Source organism: Hermetia illucens, chromosome 1 (genome assembly GCF_905115235.1).
Source record: "Hermetia illucens chromosome 1, iHerIll2.2.curated.20191125, whole genome shotgun sequence".
Classification (NCBI taxonomy): Eukaryota; Metazoa; Arthropoda; class Insecta; order Diptera; family Stratiomyidae; genus Hermetia; species Hermetia illucens.
This window is the reverse complement of record NC_051849.1, coordinates 34,031,433-34,055,751: the sequence shown is the minus strand read 5'-3', so window position 1 is coordinate 34,055,751 and position 24,319 is coordinate 34,031,433. Positions and strand designations below refer to the sequence as shown.

The following is a 24,319-nucleotide window of genomic DNA, read 5'->3' as shown; positions in this document are numbered from 1 at the left end:
TTCTTGGCTTATCACTTGCATAGCATTAAGTGTGAACTTTTAGTCATTTTTTCATCTTTGTTGAGACAGACATAAAAATGAATAATAGCTTGTTACTGAACATTGTTGGAAATATAGAAACGGCTATCGAATGCTTCACTCTGCTGTCTACTTTATCTTACACCCCCTAGGGAAGTTAACAGGGAGACCAAGGAGAGGATTGAAGTTTTTAAAGACAGTTAAGCTAACTAAAGAACTGCTATAGTAAAGGATATTCATTTATGTATCTAGCTTCTATCTTAGGGAAGTGGAATAAGGTTTTGGTAGTTATGAGAAGAAACCTGTATCAATTGGTTGGTGGGATTGAGTTAGCATTCACTGGTTCAATTAAGGGGTTATGTCAGTTTAGAGCCCACAAAAAAGGGTTTCTTCAAGATTTTTCTGTGAGCACATGCTTTGAATTACAGTCCGGAAGTAATATACCAATGGATTAAGCAACTTTTCAGGAGTAAGAAGAAAAAAATTAATTTTTAACAATTTGTTACAAAATGGCGGCTGTAGGACTGTGCAAAGCAAAACAAGACGCTTTGGAAGTCGTCCGCGGCGAGCAGTAGAACTCCCGTGGATGACCATCCAGAACCATACCAACATTTTTTTCCTGAACTATATATGCATAGCTAGTGAGTTTGATTATAATTTTAGAATTTTTTTCACAAAATGACGGGGCTTAGAAAAAAAATTCGCCTTTTCCATAAAAAAAATTGACTTTAAAAAGTTATTAAAAAATATCTCTTTCTTTAGCAAATGACAAAGAGATTTTTTTTAATAATTTGTGTGTGTACTTCATTAGATAATCAAATGAAGAAGTTACAAATTAAATTTTCACGTCGACTTGACACTTCACAAGGCGCGCCAATTTTGAAAACCAAGTTTCGAGAAAAACGCGTTTTAAGTTTAAAAACGATATAACTTTTCGAAATGATAACAATAGGATTCATAATTTTTTCTTTAATTTCACTCTGTTATCCTAGCATCATACAAATACCCCTCCATAACCATATTTTGCTCTTATATTTCTTTTCTGGGTGCTGTAATGTTGCTCCCAGACTCTTCGCCATTTTAAAAAGTGAGTATTTTCTTGCTTAAACGAGGTTTTCTTCTTAGGACTTCTTCAGAGAAACTAATTTTAAAAATATTTCTAAGTTGTTTTTATACAACATCGCTATTTATTATGAATATAGGGATGTTTTAGCATATTTTAAGCCAAATAATCTAGAACGGAAAAAGTCAGCAAAATAAAAAATTCCAATCAGATATAACGCCTTAATAAGTGTTTAGGTTGGTTTCCAGAGGATTAAGTCTAGGGGAGGTAAGGCTTGTGGTTAGTAAAGTCTGGGATTATTTCGTGAGAGTTATAGAGATGATACTGCTGATGAAGAAGTAATAAATGTCTTTATTTTAGGCGAGAAGGCGACACCTAGAATCAAACAAATCGATATTGCGAAGGAAGAAATGCACAAAATTGGAAGCATTCAGGCCAACTCTTTGATACTGAAAAACGTGAAGTCTTGGCAGCAAAGTTTTAGAAAGTCAATTTACTATGCAAAGCAAGCAAGTCTATGGAGGAATTGATGTCACATAGATTTATGGCATTAGTTATTCGATTACTCCTGGTTGTTCATTCCATCTACCCCTTGGGCTGATTGAAAGTTCTTTACCAACTTAGAGTATAGTGAATTTTTGCAGCTTTCCGGAATGGTTTTTTTTGAGAATTTTTAATTATAATTTAGAATTCCTGAAAATTTTGAAAAAGGTTTTGCAATGTGAGGTTTCAGCAAACAATCGACAATATCTAGTTCTCTTAGTTTCATTTCCTTTTAATAACCTGGTAAATGTGATAGGAATACATTAAATAGTTTCACAGTAAATTTCATTGAAAACTCCCCTAACCCACATCCATCCAATATTGGGGATTCCACATCGCGTTTGTAAACGTAACAGAAAACGCGTCTCATCTTACGTCGGCATTGATTATCAGCTTCTCAGATTACGTTAACAAAATATAAAAAGAAACTGCTTCACCGTAGAGTACATCATTCGATTAGAAGCTTTTCTTCAACACAGTCAGTTGATTCAAGACTAAACTTAACCTAAACCAAAATGAAGTTCACATTGGTACTTGTCGTTTTCGCTGTTGTTTGCTCCATGGCCTTTGCATCGCCTGAAAACCTGGAAAACTTAGAAGATTCAGGAGTTGTGGAGTTAGTTCGTCATAAGCGTTTGAGCTGCCTCTTCGAGAATCAAGCCATCTCAGCAATAGCATGCGGAGCCAGCTGTATTACCCGAAAAGGAAAACGAGGTGGATGGTGTTCGAATGGAGTCTGCAGATGTACACCTAATTAAACATTTAGATGAACCAATTTGTAGAACGTTTTTTAATTTAATATTAATTTACCAATAATATGATATTTTGTTATAATAAATTTTATTATTCAACCAAAAAATGTTTGTTTAGAAAATGGTTTGCGTCATAGAGTGTGTATATACATCATTACGCTGGAGTGAATTTGTGCACCCTTTAATTTGTTTTTAAATACTATAAATGTAATATTGTTTTTGTTAAAGAGCGCTCCCCTTGGATAGAGTAGGTAACATCGCCGTATGTTCAGTTTAGGGGGAGGGGGAATCCCCATACACAAAATAAAATGTCTCTATTAGTACTTTTTTGAGTAGATATTTGTTTTGACATTGGTGACAAAAGGGAGGAGTATAAGGGTTCGAAAAGGGTCAATTACTTCAAGGACCAATCCTAAACATCTGTATGTTGTATTTAGATGGGAAAACAGAAGATAGTAGTCCGTTCCACTTTTGTATAGTTCGAGGTAAGAAGGATTCGTGGTATTTCACGGTGTGACTAGCATTGACCCTTGGGGATGGGGATGGAAGTCGAGTGTTGTGTTTGGGAGAGGCATAAGACCTGATATTTCCTGGGAGCAGCGACGGTTATAATAACGATAGAGGAAAGTAAGGCTTGCAACATTTCGTCTGTGCTCAAGGGACTCAATTTGTGATGTAATGCTCTTCTTCTTCTTTGAATTTTATCAAGAGCAGACAGTGCAGTTATACCTACACCCACCCAAATGTGAGAGTTGTATTCGAGTCTGGGTCTAACGTGGGTTTTGTAGATCTTCGCCAGGTCGAATAGTGAAAAATATCTTTGGGAACGATTCAGAAACTCTCAACATTTTATCGCATTTTTCGCAATACCGAAAATGTTGTCGGTCCAGCTGAGCTTACTAGAGATGTTAATACCGAGTACCCAGTCAACCAGGGAATCAAACGAATACTCGAAGTCAAGGCTGTTGGCATCAGCAAAGCAGTGGATTGGATTCAAAGTGCTTCTTAAGAGGTCATTAATGAAGATGAGAAGGAGGGTGGGTGACAGAACAGTACCTTGTGGCACCCCGGCATTTTGGGTATAAACTTCTGATTCAACATCGTCCAATACAACTCGAATGGAACGACCATTGAGGAAGCTTTCAATTCATTTTACGAGCTTGTCGTCCAGACCAAATGCACGAAGTGTGGCTAGGAGAGCATCGTGTTATACTCTGTCAAACCCATTCAAAATATCGAGGGAAACAACGGCGTGATTATGAAGACATTCCATTTTTCCGTGAGAAGTGCTATTAAGTCACCGGTCGACTGCATAGAACGAAATCCGTGTTGCTTGCCGTTGATAAGGTGGTTTGAGTCGAGATAGGTTATTACGATAGAATCTGCAACCCGAACTACAAAAGTGATTCTCTCTCTCAATGATGTCAAAAGGGTAACAAAAGGGCCTGAGAATTATAAGCTTTCATCGGAGCACTGCGAATCGAATAGGGAGATCACCGAAGAAGCCTCGAAGAGAAGAAACAGCAAAACGCCTCGAAAACTCACAGAGAAGCCACCTCACGAAAGACTAGTCGTCGTCACAGCGAACGTAGAAAGGTGAATTATTGCTGGTACTTAAACGTAATAAAAATAAGACCGATGATCTCCACAAAAAAAAAATCGAGGCAACGTTGGACGAAAAGGCGGAAGTGAAATTAAGTAGAAACTGTGTTACGATCGAGTGTAAAGATCTCGTCCAGATCACGACCATCAAGACTGAGAGATGCGACGCTCTACGGTCGCAGCTGGGTTTACAATCTGTCAGCAAGGCAAATATTATAAGGATGAGAAAAACTTATGGAGACCTTCAAATTACAACGATAAACTTACCGCTCGAAGCAACGAAGAAAACCATCCTTGTAGGTAAAGTACGAGTTGGTTGGGTTGTCTGTCGACTCTGCGAGCAAATATCGATAAGTAAATGCTTCAAGTGTCTAGAGTTCGGACACGTAGCGAAAACTGCATCACTCTGCCTGACAGATCTGATCTATGTCGAAAATGCGGAGGAGTAGGACATTTTGGCAAAAATTGTGAAAACAAGGCGAACTGTCTCCTCTGTAGAAGCTCGAATAGTAATGACTGTGCTCATGCAATGCGGAAATGAAGCTCATGCAGCTTAACCTTAAGCATTGCCAAGCAACACAGGATTTGCTTAACAAAAGCATATATGAAGATAAGGTCGACCTTGCGATTGTTTGTGAACAACATAACGACCTGCCATTTAGTATAAGGACAAGCGACAAAAGTGGAAAAGCTGCAATTTGAGCCTGTGGAAATCGTTCTAAGGAAGAAATAAATGGGAATGTGGGAAATGGATTTACTCAAGCTAAGATAGCGGGAATATATAGCTATAGTTGCTACGCTGCGCCAGACCTTACACAGGATGAGTACAAATCGGTGATCGAAAGATTAGTCAGAGATGCAGAATCGTATCATCAGAAAATTATAGCACCCAATGCCTGGGCTGAAGTATGGGGCAGTCGCGAGCAAACACACGAGGGCGCATACTTCTTGAAGCTTTCTTGCGCTTGAACATCATTTTGGCAAACACCGGATGATCAAACACATTCCGAAAAGGGGAAATGGGTTCTATAATATACATAACATTCGTCAGTGATATACTCGCCAAGGATCTCCAATGGCATGTTAGCAAGCACTACACGCATAGCAGCCATCAAACGATTGTCTTTCAAATGGGACGCACCATTAGACCAAAGCAACGTAGAACTCCGGTCATAAGATGGACTTCTAAAAAGCTCGACCAAGAAACATTTTCGGAGGTATTGCTGCAAGGTATAATTTTGTCGGACAAATGCAATGGGTATGGCTGCACAGATTCTGGAGCGAATGCAGTTGGCGTTTGACGCTTCCATGCCGCGGCGAACGGAATCCTTGAAGTGAAGAACAAATTTCTGGTGGAATGATGAAATCAACGAATATCGCAAAGAAGACTTAAATGCGAGAAGGCAGTGCCAACAATCTGTGGCGTACCACAAGGATCAGTCCTCGACCTTTTATTGTGGAACATTATGTATAATGCAGTGCCAATGTTGCGTTTCGCTGGCGGTGTCACCTCCATTTGATTCGCAGATGACATCGGAATTTCAACGTTGAAGACGTCGAAATATATGCCAACGAAGCAATATGGCAGATAAAGTCATGGTTGGAAAATGCTGGACTATCACTCGCAGAGCAGAAAACAGAGTTAGTATTGATCACTAAGCGCAGGGAGAATACGTCTATAAAGATTAAAGTCGGAGACGAAATTCTACAATCACAGCTTGCTCTCAAATATCTCGGGGTGATTTTCGATCAGAAGTTGAACTTCAAATAACATTTGCAATATGCAGCTATAAAGACGTCTAACATCAGCTCGTTGATCACTAGAATGCTACCGAATATGGGAGGCCCAAGACAAAGCCGTTGACAACTCATTTCAAGAGTTGTTACTTCGGTATTATTGTACGCGGCAACTGTACTAGGTAATATTAGCAATAGAAGAAGAATAGCAGCGACTTATCGACTTGGTGTTCTGCAAGGAATCTATCACGATTTGCGAGTGCGGAACCCAGGAGGCGGAGCATGTACTCCGCTATTGCCCAAGGTTCGCATCAGATTGAATGGAAATGGAACTGGTAGCCAATATCCACTTATCAGCGGAAAATATAGTGGAATATGTTGAGTTCGACTGAGGTATGAAAAGCGGTAGTACGAGCAATAAAAAATATTCACGGAATGCTAGAAGGAGTTTAGAAGGAAGAAAAAGAGGGAGAGGATCACCATCTAGAATAACAGTTAAATACTGATACAGCCCCGCGACGAAATATCATAAGGCAGCCCTGCGGGGAGAGTGGATGGAGAAGGAAGTGGTTTTAGTGGGTGAAAGTGCCACATAACCCTATGGCAAAAGTCAGCGGTAATTTTTGAAGCTTTCCACCTACAATTAAAAAAAACAAAAAAAAAGACGGACAGACAGACATCGAATCGGTTTTAATAAAGTTTTGTTTCATACAACAAACAAACACCGATGCTGATTTGGATCATCGAACACTTCATATATTGGCAAACAACGCTAACATAAAAGCAAAAAAGTTGACTGACGGTTTCGTCCAGGGCAGAGGCAACTCATAAGACGCTGCCTCACCACTGTCCTGGGAGTAGCGTGACAGAAAGTAACGACAAATGGTAATTGGTCCACCTAAATATAATCGCAAACGCGTAAAGGGTACGAATTATATTCAAGTAAAATTCGTCATCAGTCCAGACCTAAACCAGGCCGAAGTAAATATTAATTTTTTTTGTTAAGGATGTTGGGAGTCCTGAGTCCGCACCCACTTAGTGACGGACCGAACCACTTGGGAAGCAACTTACTTCTTCTGGAAGTGGAGCAGTTACCATCTGTCGTTACTTTCGGTCACGCTGCTCCCAGGGCAGAGGTGAGGCAGCGTCTGATGAGTTGAGTCTGCCCTGGACGAAACAGTCAGTCAACTTTTTTGCTTCTTTGAAAACTACAAAAGAGGTGGTAAGTTGCTGGTTCGGTCCGTCACAAAATGGATCAAACGAAGGCATGGTGAAGTTAGTTATGACCTAACTCGATTTCTAAGCGGACACGGAGGGTACCGGGCATACCTTTATCGTTCCCATATTATTCGAAGGGCGCGAAGCATATTGCTTTTAACTGCTCGAGATTCACCCCACACAGGACGGATTTGAAAATTGACGCCGGTCGCTTTTATTACCTGATAATATCGTGGACCACATGATAGGCTCTGTAACAACTTGGAAGGCGTTGCAAAAACTATTTAAGGCGACCAACAATCTGCCGATGAAGGAGGAGACTGGAAGGAAAGAAGTAAATTACGTCACGATTCACAGTCGCGCGGGGTAAGCGAGGGGAAAGGAGGTGGTTTTAGTGAGTAAAAATCTCACATAACCGTATGGTAGGAGGCAACGGTAGGTTTTCAACCTTTCCACCTTCCAACGACACAAAAAATAAGAAGATAGACAGACAGACAGTAACCGATTTTAATATGGTTTTGTTTTACACAAACCTTAAAAAATAGATTATTCTCTAAATTAGGGACAAACCCGGTATATTTCCGGGAGCCAGTTGCTTCTTTGTTCAATGCTTGCTACCATCAGGAAAATTGACATCATTATCTTATTCTGCTAACCCAGTATTCGAAATTGCAGGATACTACTTTATAAGCGTTAGCACATATATGTTAGTCAGCGCATTAGCATATGTTAATCAGCCATGATTTCTGTTTTGCCTGTTTCTTATATGCAACAAAGAAATTATGTTTTATCGACATCCTCCTCGTTATTAGAGCTGAATTTCAAAGCGTTAAAACATACTTACTTCAATAAGTTAAAGTAAATTGTGCCCAATAAAGTTTTTGATTTTCACATTGTCGAGATATTTTCGTTAATATTTAATCATAATACAATTACGAATTTGTAATTCAAACTGTTGCGTTTATTGCAACGTGACATTCACCCGAATATGGAAAGTATGACATTTCCTCAGGTGGTTCCCATTTTCCTCTGCTAGGTCTTGTTGAGATTTCAGAATTCAAAAGAAAATTCCCCCTGATTTGTGGTCTGCATTTTTGCCGCTTTTTGCACGTTTTTTGTAAACAATTTGTTTTCCCCACTTCCTTATCTTCAGTCCATTATCAATTTTTTGATGAGCGTGAGTAAAATATATAAACCGTGGAAATAGTAATTTGAGTTATCAGACGATTGGAAGCATCCATCAATTAAGTTCAAATTTTTATAACGAAGATAACGTTTATTTCATATCAAAATGAAAATCACAATAGTCCTCGCTATTTTTGCTGTTATTTGCTCGATGGCCTTTGCAAGGCCTGAAGGTTTGGAGAATGTAGAAGATTCAGGAGTTGTGGAGTTAGTTCGTCATAAGCGTTTGAGCTGCCTCTTCGAGAATCAAGCCATCTCGGCGATAGCATGCGGAGCCAGCTGTATTACACGGAAAGGACGACGAGGTGGATGGTGTTCGAATGGAGTGTGTAGATGTACACCTAATTAAGACTGCAAATATTTTAATATTTTTATATAATTATATAATAAAGAAGTTTTAAAATACACTATTTTGGCAAATTAAGCTTGTTTTTTCCTTGAATATCATCTTGCTAGCTAAGTAGGTCCATTTCTTTGCTATTTTTGCACCACCCAATATTATAGACATATCATCTATGTAACCTCTTGTGTTTGGAGAACTCCTTGTCAGGTACTTAGTGGCTCTGTCTCCCCGTCGCCTCATAAATATACAGTTTTTAATAATGTAAGGTAACCTGCGTGATCATTACCTATATTTTATAGCGTCTAGGGAATTTCTGTTATATTGGGCGTTACAATCGAAAGAGGGAGGGGAAGGGGATTAGTGTCGCGAGATGACAATAATTTATCAAGCCTAAAAACAAGAAAAACTGAATATCAAACTCCTTTTATTAATTGTAACCACAGTCAACTGTGAGGGCATTGTGCAGGTCCTCCTGGCCTTTAGTAGAACTGCAATGAAGCCACCGTAAAGGTACTCCTCAGAACAAAACAGTTACATTGTAGGCTTAATGAATCAGCTGGGTTGCATCTTTAGGATTGGTTAATATTGGATATGTCTGCTTTTCTGAATGTATTTTCGGAGCCTGGGCGCTCAAAGGGTAGTATAGATCCAAGGGAAAAACGTGGATTGGTACCACAATGGAACACAAAACCTGGGAAACGCCTGTTGAACCAACACCAACAGTTCTACTAATAAACTCTATCTCCACCTCCATGTGGTGACCGCTGGGAGTTCTTTCTTAATGAAAAACTGCAGACACAGAAGGATAAAGAAGGGTCTCCCGCGTCTAAAAACGGGACAAATTGTACCAACTGGTTCTCTAGGTTGGGGGTTCGGAGGTTACGAAGCCACGGAAGGAGCCTCGGACAGGATGTATTTTACAACGACGACGATAACGAAAACAGAATAACGATTTGCGCATTTTCTCATGAAACGTGCGCCCTCTGTAAAGACTGAATGCAGCTCAGCAGCTAGCCGATAAACTGTCCCAATATAAGGCAAATGTAACAGCGGCAGGCCAATTTGAAAAAATGTAAACCTCATCAACGTTCACGCCCCTACAACAGAGACTGCAGAGTCGGAGAAGAATACCTTCTTCGAGGCAGTTGAGCGGACCCTCGAAGCCTGTCCCAGGCATGATATCAAAATCATAGTTGGAGATTTTAACTGTCAGGTAGAGAGGGAACACTTAATGCCGGCGATACGTCGGCTTTCATAATTTACATACGTAAATAGTAACGGACTTCGGGTTATTCAGTTAGCAGTATCGCACGAAATGGTTGTTGGAAGTACCTGGTTTCCGCGGAAAGCGGTCCACAAACAGCCGTAGGTCTCTCCATATGGGACTACTTTCAAACAAATTGACCACGTTTTTATTGAACGTCGCCGCCTCTCAGCCTTGATGAATGTCAGAATATATACGGGCATTAATATGGACTCGGATCACTATCTCGTTGGCATGGTGCTCCGGGCTCGAATTACAACACCGCCTGCAATCCCCTCTGACAATCAGGTGAGAGGGAATACTGAAGCCAACCACAACGAAGACCTCCGTAACACCTATAAGGGGAAATGGATGCCGCAATAACCGCAGTCAATAGACGTCCTGGAGATGAAGCATGAAAAAATGATCTTCTCATCCACCTAAAAAGCGTTTTCATTGATACTGCCACAAACATACTTGACATCAGCCGTAAGAACAGTCGGAACGGCTGGTTCGACAATGAATGTAAACGGAACTGAAGAATGCTATGCTGTAATGGTGCATTCTTAAAGAACGTCGAGCGGCAAAGCGACTTCACAGACGGGAAAAGGAAGCCTGAGGGAACGAACAAATCTGAGAACGCGAAAAGTACAGCGAGCAGCCGCACCAGGTGTGGAAGTTCTACCAACAAGTTAGCAAGATGAAGCCCTATACACCTATGAGCATCGAGGTGCCGAAGAGGGAAATTTGATTTCCGATAGAATGGGTATATTGGAGCGATGGGTTGAGTATTTTGATGAACTGCTCAACAACCAAAATATCGGCGAATTGCAGGTTGCACCAACTGAACTCGACGGACAAATGCAGCTACCACCAAGCATGGAAGAAAAAGTCCGCGCAATTTATTGGTTTAAAAACCATAAGTCGCCAGGAACCGATAGAATTGGCAAACAGCGAATCAATGGTTGACGACTGGCAACGAGGCATTATTTGTAGACTAGTATAAGGTCTACGGTATAAAAAGAAGACCAGACAGGCCCTTGCCTGAGATGGAGCGATGGGGAAGGTCAGGACGCCAGACAGCCTTTAGGGATATCGAATTGGTGGACCTCGGACCAAAACCGGGGGGGTGTGGAGTTCCTTACTAAGACAGGCCTAGATCACCGCAAACTCTAAACCTTCAACAAATATTTATCTTGATTTTGCGGATCAACGTCGTTGTCATGTGCAATACGGGCACATTAGCCACAGACGTGCAACCAAGTTATCGTGCACGTTGTTGGTTGGCGCGAGATTGCACGTGCGTGGGCAAGTTGATGTGTCCGAAACCTGGTCAACCAACCGCAGCTGGAACAAACAACTTACTGACAACTTGCTTGTCTGTACGTGCCTAAGGCTGCAAGTATATAAAGCTAGGAGAAGGTCACCCTGAAAATAACCTTAAGGAGCGCAATGTACACGGCACACGGATTTGGATTGTTGACTGTGGGCTGACGTTTTCAACGTTCTATTACTTAAGTACATAAGGTGAAATCTTACTGAAATGGCATTCAGGCTAATGCTGTGAACGCCTCCGTCCTGTTAAAATCCTGGAAGACCCCCCGTTAAAACCCTGGCAGGCCTCAGAGAACGCTCAATGTTTCGTCACCATTAGGCTGGTGGTGTAGGTTCAGATGGGCAATACCTGATTAGCACTGATCCGGCTCTGAACACAAGAGCCCATAAGGGTTTGCGGCAACACTTGCATGGCCTCTTTGCTTGCATAGATAACCATGGGAGCACTTAGTAACTACACACTCGAACTTCGATAACGGATATTAGGCGATGACGGCTTTACGGTTTCTTACCAGGAAAGAGGCAAATAGTCGGACGCTACCTCACCTCAACCCTGAGAGCAGCGTGACCGAAGTGGCTCGCAGATGCTAACTGCCCCTTTATATAATTCGCAGAACACAATACAACTACGAATTATATTGAGCGTAAATCCGCCCATACTTTGAACCAAAGCTTGCCCAAAGCTTAACATATTTTTTGAGAATTGCGGGGTCTTAAGTCCGTATCCATATGATGCCGGACCGGACAAAATGGGGAGCAACTTACTCCTTCTTTTTTGGTCCACGGACCCCTAAACGACGGGTTATTGCGGTAATTGCGGGGGTCCTAAGTCCTCTGAACGAGGGGCCCGTGGACCAAAAAAGAGGGAGTATGTTGTTCCCTATATGGTCCGGTCCGGCATCAAGTTGTTGCGGACTTAGGACCCCGCAATTCTCAAAAAAATAATACCAGAAAAAACAATAACGACGAAAATGAAATTGGTGAATAAGAGAAATCCGGAGGAAAGGAGTTTTAAAATTCCAAGATCACCAAGCTAGCTTGCGCGTCAGCGAATGCAAACTCCAAACGCCACTGGACGTGAATATGAAAGTGGACTTAGCCACGGAAGGAAGCAAATTCCATAGGCCTGGTGAGCAAATTAAGGAATCGGCCGAGATGTTGGAAGACGGAAAAGACGTTCCATTTATCAACCAATAAGGGATGCTATTGAGACTATTAGAGCTCTGTATAAATTGACGGAGATTGAATGGCATAACAAAAAGACTGAAAAAAGCTATTGCAGAGAATAACTCCTCGCAGACAACTCCCAGATTAAACGCTTCCTCGAACTCGAGACGCAAGCAACAAATGACACAGAAGTCGGGAATCAAGAATTCAAATGTTATATACTGAAATATGTTCGCGATAGAGAAGTAGTTTGGATAAAATTTACCAAAAAACAGATGGCGAAAAAGGGCAAAGAACTCAAAAAACCAATGCGCGACGCTATTTAGATAAAGAAAGCGAAGGAAATGTCAGATGTGGATATACTGCACAGCGTCAAAACCCACCCCAAATTGAAGGAAATGGGTAAAATGATGCCCAAAATTAAATGGACCAAAAACGGGGATCTATTGCTTAACCATAGCGAAACAGGAGAAAAATCAGCTGAGTTCAGAAGGACATCGGAGAAGCCATGACCGTACAAGCAGAAGTTAGAACCTTAATCCATTGTGTTACCATTGATGAAATTACTTTCAAGGGGGACATAGTCGCCGCGATTCGCTCTCAGTTCGAAATCGAGGAAGCTGTATCTTTAGAGACGGTATCTTGGCGAGAAGCGTACGGCGGCACACAAACTGCCGGACTTGTCCTTCCTCCAGAAAGCGAGAATAAATTTTTGGAAGCAGGAAAATATAAGTAGGTGGGGTTGTCTGTTGCATCCGGGAACAGGTGAGGATTACAAAATACAATACAATTTATTTCCCAGGAGCATCATAGCAGGCGATCTGAGTGTCAAGAACGGCCTCAAAGATATGTATATTCTTCGACTGTCTGACTGATAAACAAGGTATTTGTGTGGATAACAATAGTTGGAATGACTGAGTTGGAGCAAACGTATGTCAGCTCAACTGAAGTACCCCATCCATATCCGTTTGCTGGACTTTACGCTAATCAAGTTTTGGAGAATATCGATTCGCGGAAACAGATAAATCACATCCTATTCTTATGGTTCGATCGGTCGATCATCTTCCTTGGAAGGTTTAAACTTTTGTCAAAATTTGTCTACGACTCATTATTGGGGTATTCTAGCCTTAAGCAAACTCGTAAGGAAAGCTGCAGCTTGTATAGACTAGATGCATGTGAATGAATTGACTGCACTAGAATCCACTTTGACAACAAAGACAGTGACAACTTAGAATTAAATTGTGCAAATCAACTGATGGGACGTGTAAACTTGTGGTTGATCCCACTTTCCCACCCCAGCTAAAATAATCATTCCTTTTGTGAAAATTTCCATCTTTTACTATCATATTCTTACCCAAATTGGCTAACTGAGCCGAAGTTCGAATAAGGAGAAACATGCCAAAGACCACCTTAAACAAGATGACATAGGACTAGAAAGGAAGGCGTTGGAATCAAATAGTGCTCCTAATGAAGTAATGAAACTAAATACCAGGAGGGTCATGTTTCAAATTATGGTGAATCTGTTTGCTTTGTCTCAAGCCAGAGCGAAATTATTTGGCATTTTGACAGATAAGAGTAATGCAGCCCGTCTTGAAAGCTTTTTTGTAAGAAATTGACCCACAACCATTTCGATCATGTAGGAAGTTCGTCTTTTTCTACAGGACTACAATCAGATCCTTTACATTGGTTCATGAAGTCTTTGTCGTTTTTCTTCTTGGTTGAGTGCGGTAAAGCCAAGCCACGCATCACTTGCGATATTCACTGAGCAATCCACTCTTTTCAGAAATTCTGCATGTAATCCTTTACTTTGAGTAGAGGTTTGTAATTATTCTGCAATCCATTTACTCTACACGTAAAGCTCATTGGGGCTCTCGGTCCTTTATATCTGTGGTTTCTGTTTTATTTGTGGTTCATCACTTGATGATATGTCGTATCACCTTCCCTTACTGGGTCTAACATTCTTCTTCTTGACATGCCGTTCTTACGCTCACAGGGCAATCATGTGAGCGTCACCCTGTTGTAAGAAAATCAGCCACAACGCAGGAGAATCTTATTTGAAAACATTTGCACCGAACACCATAATATTGTAGTGCTACAATAGCATTTCAAATTTTCCTTTGTAAGGCACAAGGTTGCACAAGCCACACAAATATTGATTAAACACTTTTATTTTATAAAATTAATAATAACAATGAAGTTTCATTCAGGTATGCATCTGCAAACTCCGTTGAGACAGTATCCACCACGCTTTCCTTTTACTCGGACACAGTTGGGCCCACACGCATATGACGCGAGAGGATGATCATCGAATAGACAGGTTAGACGCTTATGACGAACTATCTCTGCAACTCCTGTGCCTTCTAGATTTTCCCAATTTTCTGGCATTGCGAGGATCATAGAGGAAATTGTAGCAAAAATAGCGAGAAATAGTGTGAGCTTCATTTTATAAGAAATGAACGTTATCTCGGTACCAATTAAATTGAAATTAGCTTGATGAACGCTTGTTTCTGATTGACGTTCGAAATTACCATTCCCAGCGCTTATATATTTAATCAATATTCGTGGAAAAATTGATAATGCACTTTGAAATAGAAAGAAAATAAAAACATGTTCATAAGTGGAAAATCCAGAAGATGGAATAAATTCGGGGGATTTTCTTGCTAGTGATAGCATTGCAGTGAGATCAACTAATTTAGTCGAAGATACTTAAATTCAGTTGAGGAGGAAGAGGAAAAATAACATTGTAGTCTGAAGGTCAATAGGTGGGGTGAAAAACTAGATAATTTTAATTGTCGACACTGTCAAGTAATATATAATACATCAATGAAACGACAATGGGGGTACCTCTCTTTCAAATAGAATAGGAATTCACAATGTTTACTGCTTTTTGTTCAAATTAGGATAGACGTTTCTGGTTTATTATAATTATTACTTTTATTATGAATATGAATGAATATGAATGGAGTCATAACGAAATAAAGAGTTCTGATGAGAAAGGAGGAGTGGTTGATTCGTCCGGGGCTGGGAGTTTTCTTGGATGGGAGAAGTAGAGCCTTGAACTTTAGTGAAATAATGGCTCTATAAATTCCAATATCGGAATTTCTCTTTATGGTCCTAGGTAAGCTAGAAAGGATGATGCTCTAGATTGAAAGTTTTTGAGCAAGGAACAAGCGAAATTTCGCCGCTGAACTGAGGTTCTTTTTCAAGGTGGGCTTTTATGACTTTATAGCTAACTCGTCTATAGACTCGACATCTTCTGTTTGTCATTGCACTCGTCAAAATCAGTTGCGGCCAATAGGACTACTGAATAGAACAAAGAGCAAGATGTTCTTATCCTTTTGCCCTTAGAAACCCGTAATATTTTTTTTTGCCCAGAATTTAAATTCCGGGCACTAAAAATGTGAGAGACATATTCTCCAGAATTGATATGATCCGGGATCTATGTAATGGATGCAGTTAGCTTAGGTATTTGTTCTAGAATATGGGAATAGGTCGTGTTCCTTAGAAGAAACCAAGTTATACTACCTGAGATTCCAATAAACTTAGACCTATCCTAGAGAGAAAAACGATGATTTTTGCATGGGCTAGCAATCTGCCATCTCAAAGATGATAGAAAAAGTAATAATCGAACACGTGAGAAACCTTTTCCTATTCTAGACTGCTGAATAGAACCGGAAGGACTTCATGAGATCAGGTGTAGAATAACTTTTCTAGCCAATGTTTCATTAAGAACTTTTGCTCCGTTTTCCTCTGCAAGGATTTTATTTCTGCAGAACTTATATTTCGGGAAGCTATTGCCTTTTTCAGTGCGTTATATTCTGAGATACAAGACAGGGTGAACAGAGAGTGTATCTGGAATGCTCCGAGCTATTATCAGTGGGTCATATGATTTAGAGAATTTTGAATGGTGGTTTATAGTTGCAAAATTCTTACCAAATTTCGCACTAATCGCGTATAGTAGATAGACAGAAGAATGAAGGGACAGGTAGCCCGGCGACTTTTGGTAACGAGCAAGCGTGTACAAAAGAAATATGACCTTACCGAGGAAGAAAACCAAACAAAGGGGAGCTCAAATAAATATTGTCTAAAGAAGAGGAAGGATGGGAAAACTCATACATTGCCGGAAGTGGTAAATGTCCTTAATTTAGGAAGGTCCTCCCTGCATTGAGAAAATGGGGGTAATTGAAATAAACCTCAATCATTGCAGAGGCACGCACGATTTGCTCGGTAGACCACGCACGAATTGAAGGTGGAAGTTGCCATTACAAGTGAGCACTACAAAAACCATGATGGTAATGTACGGATCATTGATTCAACTGGTGAAACGGCGATATGGGTGTACTGTCGACAACTTATACCGCGTCATAAAGCCACTCGCGCTTTGTGTGGGTCTAAATATATGTTAAGCTTCTATGTCCTACCAAGTCTAACCCTGCCTGAGTTTAAGGGCATACCTGGTTATCTTCCTCTGGACGCCAGCGGACAAATTTCAAAGATGATTTCCGGGAAGCAAATGAAAGGTTGCACAGTCTATTAGCCGTACACTGCAGGTATGCCCTGGCGGGCCAGCAGGGATCACCAGATAATGTTTTCTTAACTATGGAGGAACCGCTGGACAAGTAACCAGCATATCTAAATTCGAAAAAAAAGGGTTGGGTTCCTCCTGTTTGGAAAAGTTTTGGGTGAACAGGTCTTCACAGAGATGTGGCTAGTTTAGCCTACTAAGACGCTTCCACAGAAATACGTCTTAATTCCTAGGAGGTGGACGTTCCTCAAATACTCGCGGAATAGTCAAACAGCCAACTTTCGATCAGCTTGTTACCCAGCCAGATAAACGGCTCAGAAGTCGAATTGAAAAGGGCAATAAGAGTATTCCTATAAGGAAGCCCGCCGCTGTGTAAGGGGAGATACATTAAGGAGTTCTGTTCGAAGGCGGACATAAACCGGTAGGGGTAGGGGCCTATAGAATCGTGATCGAACGATTCAGAGGTTATTTATCTCCACAAATCACGTGCTCACATTTTGTTGAAAATCATCCAGGGATTATTCCACCAGAAACAGAGAGGCACTGACAACTTTCGGAGTTCTCCAAATGTGATGGCATTCCCGCAGTAATCAGAGTTTCTAGAAGTCTGAGGTAGAATAGGCAACAATAAAGCCCCGGGTTTGGACGGAATACCGAATAAGGCCCTTAAGATAGATATGTTGACTGAGTTGTTTAAAACGTGCATGTCTAACGGGATATTTTGTGAAGCATGGCAACGGCAGAGGCTGGTACTGTTGGTTAAGGCTGGTAAGCCTGCAGGTGAGCCATTTTTCTATAGACCCACATCTTTTCTGGACACTATGGAGAAATGCTAGAGCAGGTAATTTCTATTAGATTTCTCCCGGTTGTTGAGAGTCAATGATGTCTTTTAGATCGATAGTATGGCCCTTGTAAAGCAAGTCAAGCATTGATATCATCAAATTGATTACGGGCTGGGATGAAGCTGCAAATCATGCAAAGGATAGTACCAACAAATATTGCGTCGAGGCGACTAATATGGATATCCCTGAGTGCAGTCTACAAGAGGACAGCCATATGGGTCTGCTCTGCCTTCAGAGCTATCTCACATTATACAGCGTTCGTCATCTTGGGAATGTTGGCGACTGACCTCTTGGTGGATGAGATACCACTGGAAGGGAGAAATCTATGAATAGAAGGCAAAAACGTTTGGGACGTTGAAGAAAGAGTCAGTACCGGCTGACCCCTACCATCAATGAGTGGTTAAAGAGATGGCATCATGAGATCAATTATAATCTCTTCCGGTTTCTCACGGGGTAAGGTGTGCAGATTCAAATTGGACCCCTCACCCCATTGCCTAAGCTGTAATGGAAGAAAGGAGGAAGGGAAAATCTAGGACGCTGCTACCAAACAAAAAAAACTGGTGTGAAAAATGAGATTCGATCAAATCCATGATCGGATCTATCCAGAGTAAACTTGGAAAGGCGGAGTTGTTACAAGTGTCGCATATAGAAGAAAGGGGACCAAGCTAGAGTGAGCTTATTCTGCTCCGGAAGGTAATACCTTATGATCAAGGACAAGTCGGGGGTGGTTTTAGTTGGTAAAAATCCACTATTATAACTTCATTTGAACAATTATCGAAAGGGTCTCTGAGGATATAATAGATTGTGCGGTTTGTCAAATTGAATTGATGCAATTCAGAAGATATATGACGAATTCGTGCGGACAAAATACTATAAAACATTGACTACAAGAAAACTATTCGGCGGAGACTTTTTAGGAATAGATATTCTCTGCAGTACTCCTTTCTAAAGAATGAGATCCATGTTCTCCATACCTCAATCCATGAAACGATCTTGACAATGTAAACAAAATATACTATAAGATCAGGTAACTATCTTAGCAACTTAATAAATTTGCAAACCATAATGACATCCTTCCACAAAACAGATCCTCTCATGAGAACACACTATTCCACTGTGCTCGACTGAAGCTTTGATACTGAGCTTCACGTATCAATTAGCTTCCATCGACCCTCATGGTTCTACCTTCAAACAGCCCACCAGCCTGAACCTACTCAGTACCTCTCTTCCTCACTCCGGCAAATCAACTTCGTCAAACTTGAAATGGACGTAATGTTCATCCGGTAGGGCAAGAACAAGAAGTCTACAGAGCTTGATACTCCATATGACTATAAAAAATTTGCACCCCCCTTTTGCATGTCTGGCGACCCCCCTCAAATTCGATGTATTGGGATGTGATTCTTTGCATGCGTGAGTGTTCACAGTTCCCATCTTGGTGTCAATCGCTATAACCATTTCTAAGAAAAATGCGTGCGACCGACAGACAGACAGACAGCCAACCGATTTTAATAAGGTTTCGTTTTACACAAAACCTTAAAAAGAGAACGTCGCAACAGACCGCGTAGCACTGTTTTCGTTCTCCTCCGCTCGTTCTGCTCATTCTACTTGCGTGTTCTTTCTGCTGTGGATTGTTCGGTACCGCTAACGATGTCCTCTGGAATTGTAACAAGTCCCACGGTACCTACCGTGGCCGTACGCGTGCCGCCGTTTTGACGTAGGAGCCCGGTAGTGTCGTTTGGACCGTTTGGACGGTTTCACAATCGATGCCGTTCTATTCACTTACACGCTGGTCCAGCTGGACGAGGAGGCAGCTGAGCTTATCTCTAAAGTCCTCGAAAACTGCTCTTATAAGCGACTAAAAGAGGAGCTCATAAAACGCCCGTCAGTAAGTCACTTTCTGACAGAGCTAACGTTAGGTAGGTGACCGTGCGACAAGCGAACTACTGTGTAAAATGAAGCCATTGGGTGGTGACAAAGTCGGCACAGAGCTGTTACTGGCTTTGTGGCTGCAGAGGCCCCCGGAGAGCACACAGGCCATCCTGACACGTGCGGATTCGGGGTCTCTGGACAATCGTTACCGCGGACAAAATTAATGAGCCATCTTAAGCGAGGATGTCCTGTGCCACTACGGATTGCCAGGGGATATATATAGCAGGCCCCCGATTGACCCCACAGCTTCTCTTAGGTCAATCAGAAAAAATCTCATCCTGCTCACCAAGCACTCTTTCTATCGTTTTTGAAGACGTTGCCGACCCAGATATACGCGGACTTCTTCGAAAATTCCGCAACATCATTACCGACCATAGTTTCTCTGAGCCTGTTAAGCATGGTGTTCAGCTGCATATCAACACTACCGGCTCCCTATTTTTCTTAAAGGAGCATCCATTACCAACGCAGAAACTCGCAGTTGCGCGGAAACAGTTTGAAGAATCTCTTAAGCAGGGTATTTGCAGACCTCCAGACAGTTGTTAGTCTTCGCACTTCACATGCTCCCTAAATCCAATGGCAAATGGAGGCCTTGAGAGAGAGAGCACACAGAGTCCGAGCATTTAGAATTTTTCAACGTCTCCTTGAGTCTAGTACTTAATGTTGAAAAATGCAAATTTCTACAATCGCAGGTGAGATTCCTCGAACACCTCATTACCCCTGAAGGCATCCAGCCGGACCCAGTCAAGCTGCGAGCGATTTCGATCTTCCCACTTCCAAAAGAGAAGGTTCTTGGGAATGTTAAACTTCTATCGTCGTTTTTCATCCAATGTCGCTCACCATCAATCGACCCTTAACGCCTTCCAGTCTGGAAACCAAAGACCTCCGTCTGATTGAGACCACCAAACAACAGCTGGTGGATGCTACACTTCTGGAATTTCCTCGGCAAGATGAACCGTATTCGTCGATGCCTCAGACATTGCCATAGGTACTGCTCTTCACCAGTGAATCAAATCTGGTAGCCGTTGAGCTTCTTCTCCAAACAACTGAATCCCGCTCCCAAGCATTCGGACAATGAATCGATTAGTCACCACGCAGTATTTCTGGCTGTCCACGAACAAGGGCATTAATTCTAGGGCCAGAAGCCAGAAGTGCAAGATTACAAAGCATGTGAGGAAAGAGGTAGGAGTGTTCCCTTGACGCGAGACTTGGATTTCGGTGTCAGTTCGAGTACAGAAAGGAGCCCGAGGAGATAGGTGACCCTTCTGTATTAATTACACGCTGTGAATCAAATAAATGTACCCTACATTGTGTTATGATAACATTGTCATTGTAATTATCCATGCCTCCATCCAAAATAAAGTGACTTAACCGTCCATACCACCCCCCCCCCCTGCATTGTTTTATGAATAATTTTAAAAAAGTGTTTCAGGAAACAACAAAATTTGATAAATACTTTAATGTTGATTACAATAAAATGTTCAGGGGAATTTCAGAAATTTAGGTGCATCTACAAACTCCATTGACACACCATCCACCACGTTTTCCTTTTCGTGAAACACAGTTGGAACCACACGCAAATGCTGAGATGGGGCGATTGTCGAATAGGCAGGTTAGGCGCTTATGACGAACTTTCTCCTCAACTCCTGTATCTTCTAGATTGTCAAACTGACCCAGAACCATGGAGGAAATCACAGCAAAAATAACGAGATATAGTGCGAGTTTCATTTTGATGGGAGGTGGAGGTTATCTTTGTACCAATTAAATTGAACTTCGCGTGATGAACACTTTTATGTGATTGATATATAAAATTAATATTCCTGTGGCTTATATACTCTGTCAGTACTCCAAGAAGAATTGATGTTGAAGTTTTAAATGTGAAGAAAGTTAGAATTGTTTTTGTGCTCAAATTGTTCGCAAGGGGAAAATCCAGAAGTTGGAATAAATTCGGGGGTTTTCTTTTCAGTGATACTAACGTAGTGAAATCAGATTACTTGGTTAAAATATTCAATCAAAAAAAAGGGGGGGGGGGGATATCATTACAGAGTGGAGATCAAAATGCGGATAATCTAACAAAACATATGAGTTAGAATGCGTCAATTAACCCACTAAGGTGGTATCTCCCTGTCAAATTACAATTTAGGAACGCACTGTATTGTTGAAAGCCGGGAGGGATTTTTGGTGCGCAATTGAATTTTGAAGAAGGTTCCGACAATGTCAGGGTAGCCTTATAAGTTGGTTTTTGTCATACCTGAATCCCGTTTTAGGTTAATTCGTCATTAATCTAAAATGGATTCAGATAACATTTTCAAAATGAAATCTTACGAACTGGACTCCAATTTCAGGCAGTGTTCTGACTGCAGGGGCTATTCCGAGCGAAGAAATATTACAATGCCGTGTTTTGTAGTCTTTCATGAGAGATTTCATGTAAGCCTGGGAACCTTCTGATAGTATAATATTAGAAAAGGCCCACCTTTTCTCCGAGAGCTGAAATCAACATTTTTTGGGTCGAGGAATGATTTTGAGACTCCAAATAAGGTCACCCGTATTGATCGCAATCACTGAGGGGTTATTCCCCACGATTGCAAAAACTATAGCCAAAATAATACTCGAACGGATGAAGGGACACCTAGAAAATGTCAATACGATCGATCATCATCATCATCAACGGCGCAACAACCGGTATCCGGTCTAGGCCTGCCTTAATAAGGAACTCCAGACATCCCGGTTTTGCGCCGAGGTCCACCAATTCGATATCCGTAAAAGCTGTTTGGCGTCCTGACCTACGCCATCGCTCTATCTTAGGCAGGGTCTGCCTCGTCTTCTTTTTCTACCATAGATATTGCCCTTATAGACTTTCCGGGTGGGATCATCCTCATCCATACGGATTAAGTAACCCGCCCACCATAACCTATTGAGCCGGATTTTATCCACAACCGGACGGTCATGGTATCGCTCAAAGATTTCGTCAACGTGTAGGCTACGGAATCGTTCATCGTCATGTAGGCGGCCAAAAATTCTTCGGAGCATTCTTCTCTCGAACGCGGCCAAGAGGTCGCAATTCTTCTTGCTAAGAACCCAAGCTTCCGAGGAATACATGAGGACTGGCAAGATCATAGTCTTGTACAGTAAGAGCTTTGAGCCTATGGTGAGACGTTTCGAGCGGAACAGTCTTTGTAAGCTGAAATAGGCTCTGTTGGCTGACAACAACCGTTCGCGGATTTCATCATCGTAGCTATTATCGGTTGTGATTTTCGACCCTAGATAGGAGAAATTGTCAATTGTCAATTGTCAATTGTCAAAGTTGTATTCTCCTATCCTTATTCTTCTTCGAGTTTGACCAGTGCGGTTTGATATTGTTGGTTGATTCACATTACACATTCACATTACATTAAAAATGTAAAACCTTGATAGTTCGCGCGCTTTTGAACTTCTGTGCCAATCATGATGGATGGATACCTCTTACAAATGAAATTAATGCTTGAAAAAAAAAAATGAAATTAACGTTTTAACAAATGAAATTAACACTTCGAAGTTAACGTTTTTAGAAGTGAAAACGATGCTTCAAGACAAATTAACAACTTTTTAAGAAGTTATCGATCTGTTGAGTGAAATTCATCGTATGCTGAAAAAGACTAATGCGCATAAAATACTAATTACCGATTACAAAAACAAAATTGGTAACAACAATGTTTTTCCAAGTCTACAAATTTATTTCATCCTATTTTTAAAGTTTTGGTGCAACTCGTTTGCATCTTCCGTACTTGGTAGTCGCATCATCATATCCATGTAAAAATTGGAGTAATGTGACAGCGATACATTTCCAATTCACAATTGAATCAGGTCGTGAACTCCGCCATGATATTAACATAGTAGGCTGGGCCCAAGCCCAGGTAAAGGAGGAGGTTTTGAGGCAACGTACTTTATACTATCCTCAGTAAAACAAAAATGAAATGCTGAGATCAGGGAAAGAGGCAAATAGAGTATAGTTGGAGTTATTCCACTATGCTAAATCCTACCTGATCTTTCTTGGTGACAGGTGACAGGCCGACCAAGAAAATGCATACAATGTCACTACAAACATGATGATCGGATGATGGACGATTCCTTAGCCTACGACGAAATCTATGAGCGATACCATGACCATCTAGTTTTGGATCAACAGGTTACGGTGGGTGGGTCACTTAATCCGCATGAGTGAGGATGATACAGCCCGGGAAGTATATAAGGGCAATATCCACGGTAGAAAAAGAAGACGATGTTGACCCTGCCTGAGATGGAGCGATGGGGTAGGCCAGGACCCCAGGCAGCTTTTAAGGATATCGAATTGGTGAAGATCAGCGCATAACCGGGATATTTGGAGTTCCTTATTAAGGCAGGGCTAGATCGGATATCAGTTATTTTGCCATATTTGCAGATTAATACAGCATCCATGAATCACTTCGGTCACGCAGTACCGAGAGCAGAGGTGAAGTAGCATTTGATGAGTTGCCTCTGCCCAGGACAAATTTGTTGTTATCTGTGTCTTCTAACCTTGTTTACGTGCAAAGCATAAGCTTTCTGATACTCACAAAAGACTGTTCTTTAAGTCGCTATAGTATAGTTTCTTTAAGGCAGCGGGGATTTTTCCCCCTTCAACTTATCATCTAGTTTTAATGTAGATCTCATGGACTGGACATGCACTGTAACATTCTACCCAAGTGAGGTTTTATCTTGGCCTTTAGGGCTTTTTGTATTCAGCTAGCTGAGTGGTGAGAGTTCAAGGCTGTCGTACGGAAGGTCGCGGTTCAAATTTTACTGCTGGGAGTGGAATTTGTACC

At 41.3% G+C, this 24,319-nt stretch overlaps 2 protein-coding genes across 2 annotated transcripts in view; one reads left to right on the top strand and one right to left on the bottom strand.

Moving 5' to 3' along the window:
* Positions 1–24,319, bottom strand: part of LOC119647891 (angiotensin-converting enzyme-like protein Ace3) — a 120,393-nt gene that overhangs the window by 90,762 nt on the left and 5,312 nt on the right. The window lies entirely within an intron of this gene.
* Positions 2,057–2,483, top strand: LOC119647898 (defensin-like). The gene has a single exon (XM_038049207.1). The coding sequence runs from the start codon at positions 2,140–2,142 to the stop codon at positions 2,380–2,382; it is 243 nt and encodes an 80-aa protein (XP_037905135.1). The 5' UTR covers positions 2,057–2,139; the 3' UTR covers positions 2,383–2,483.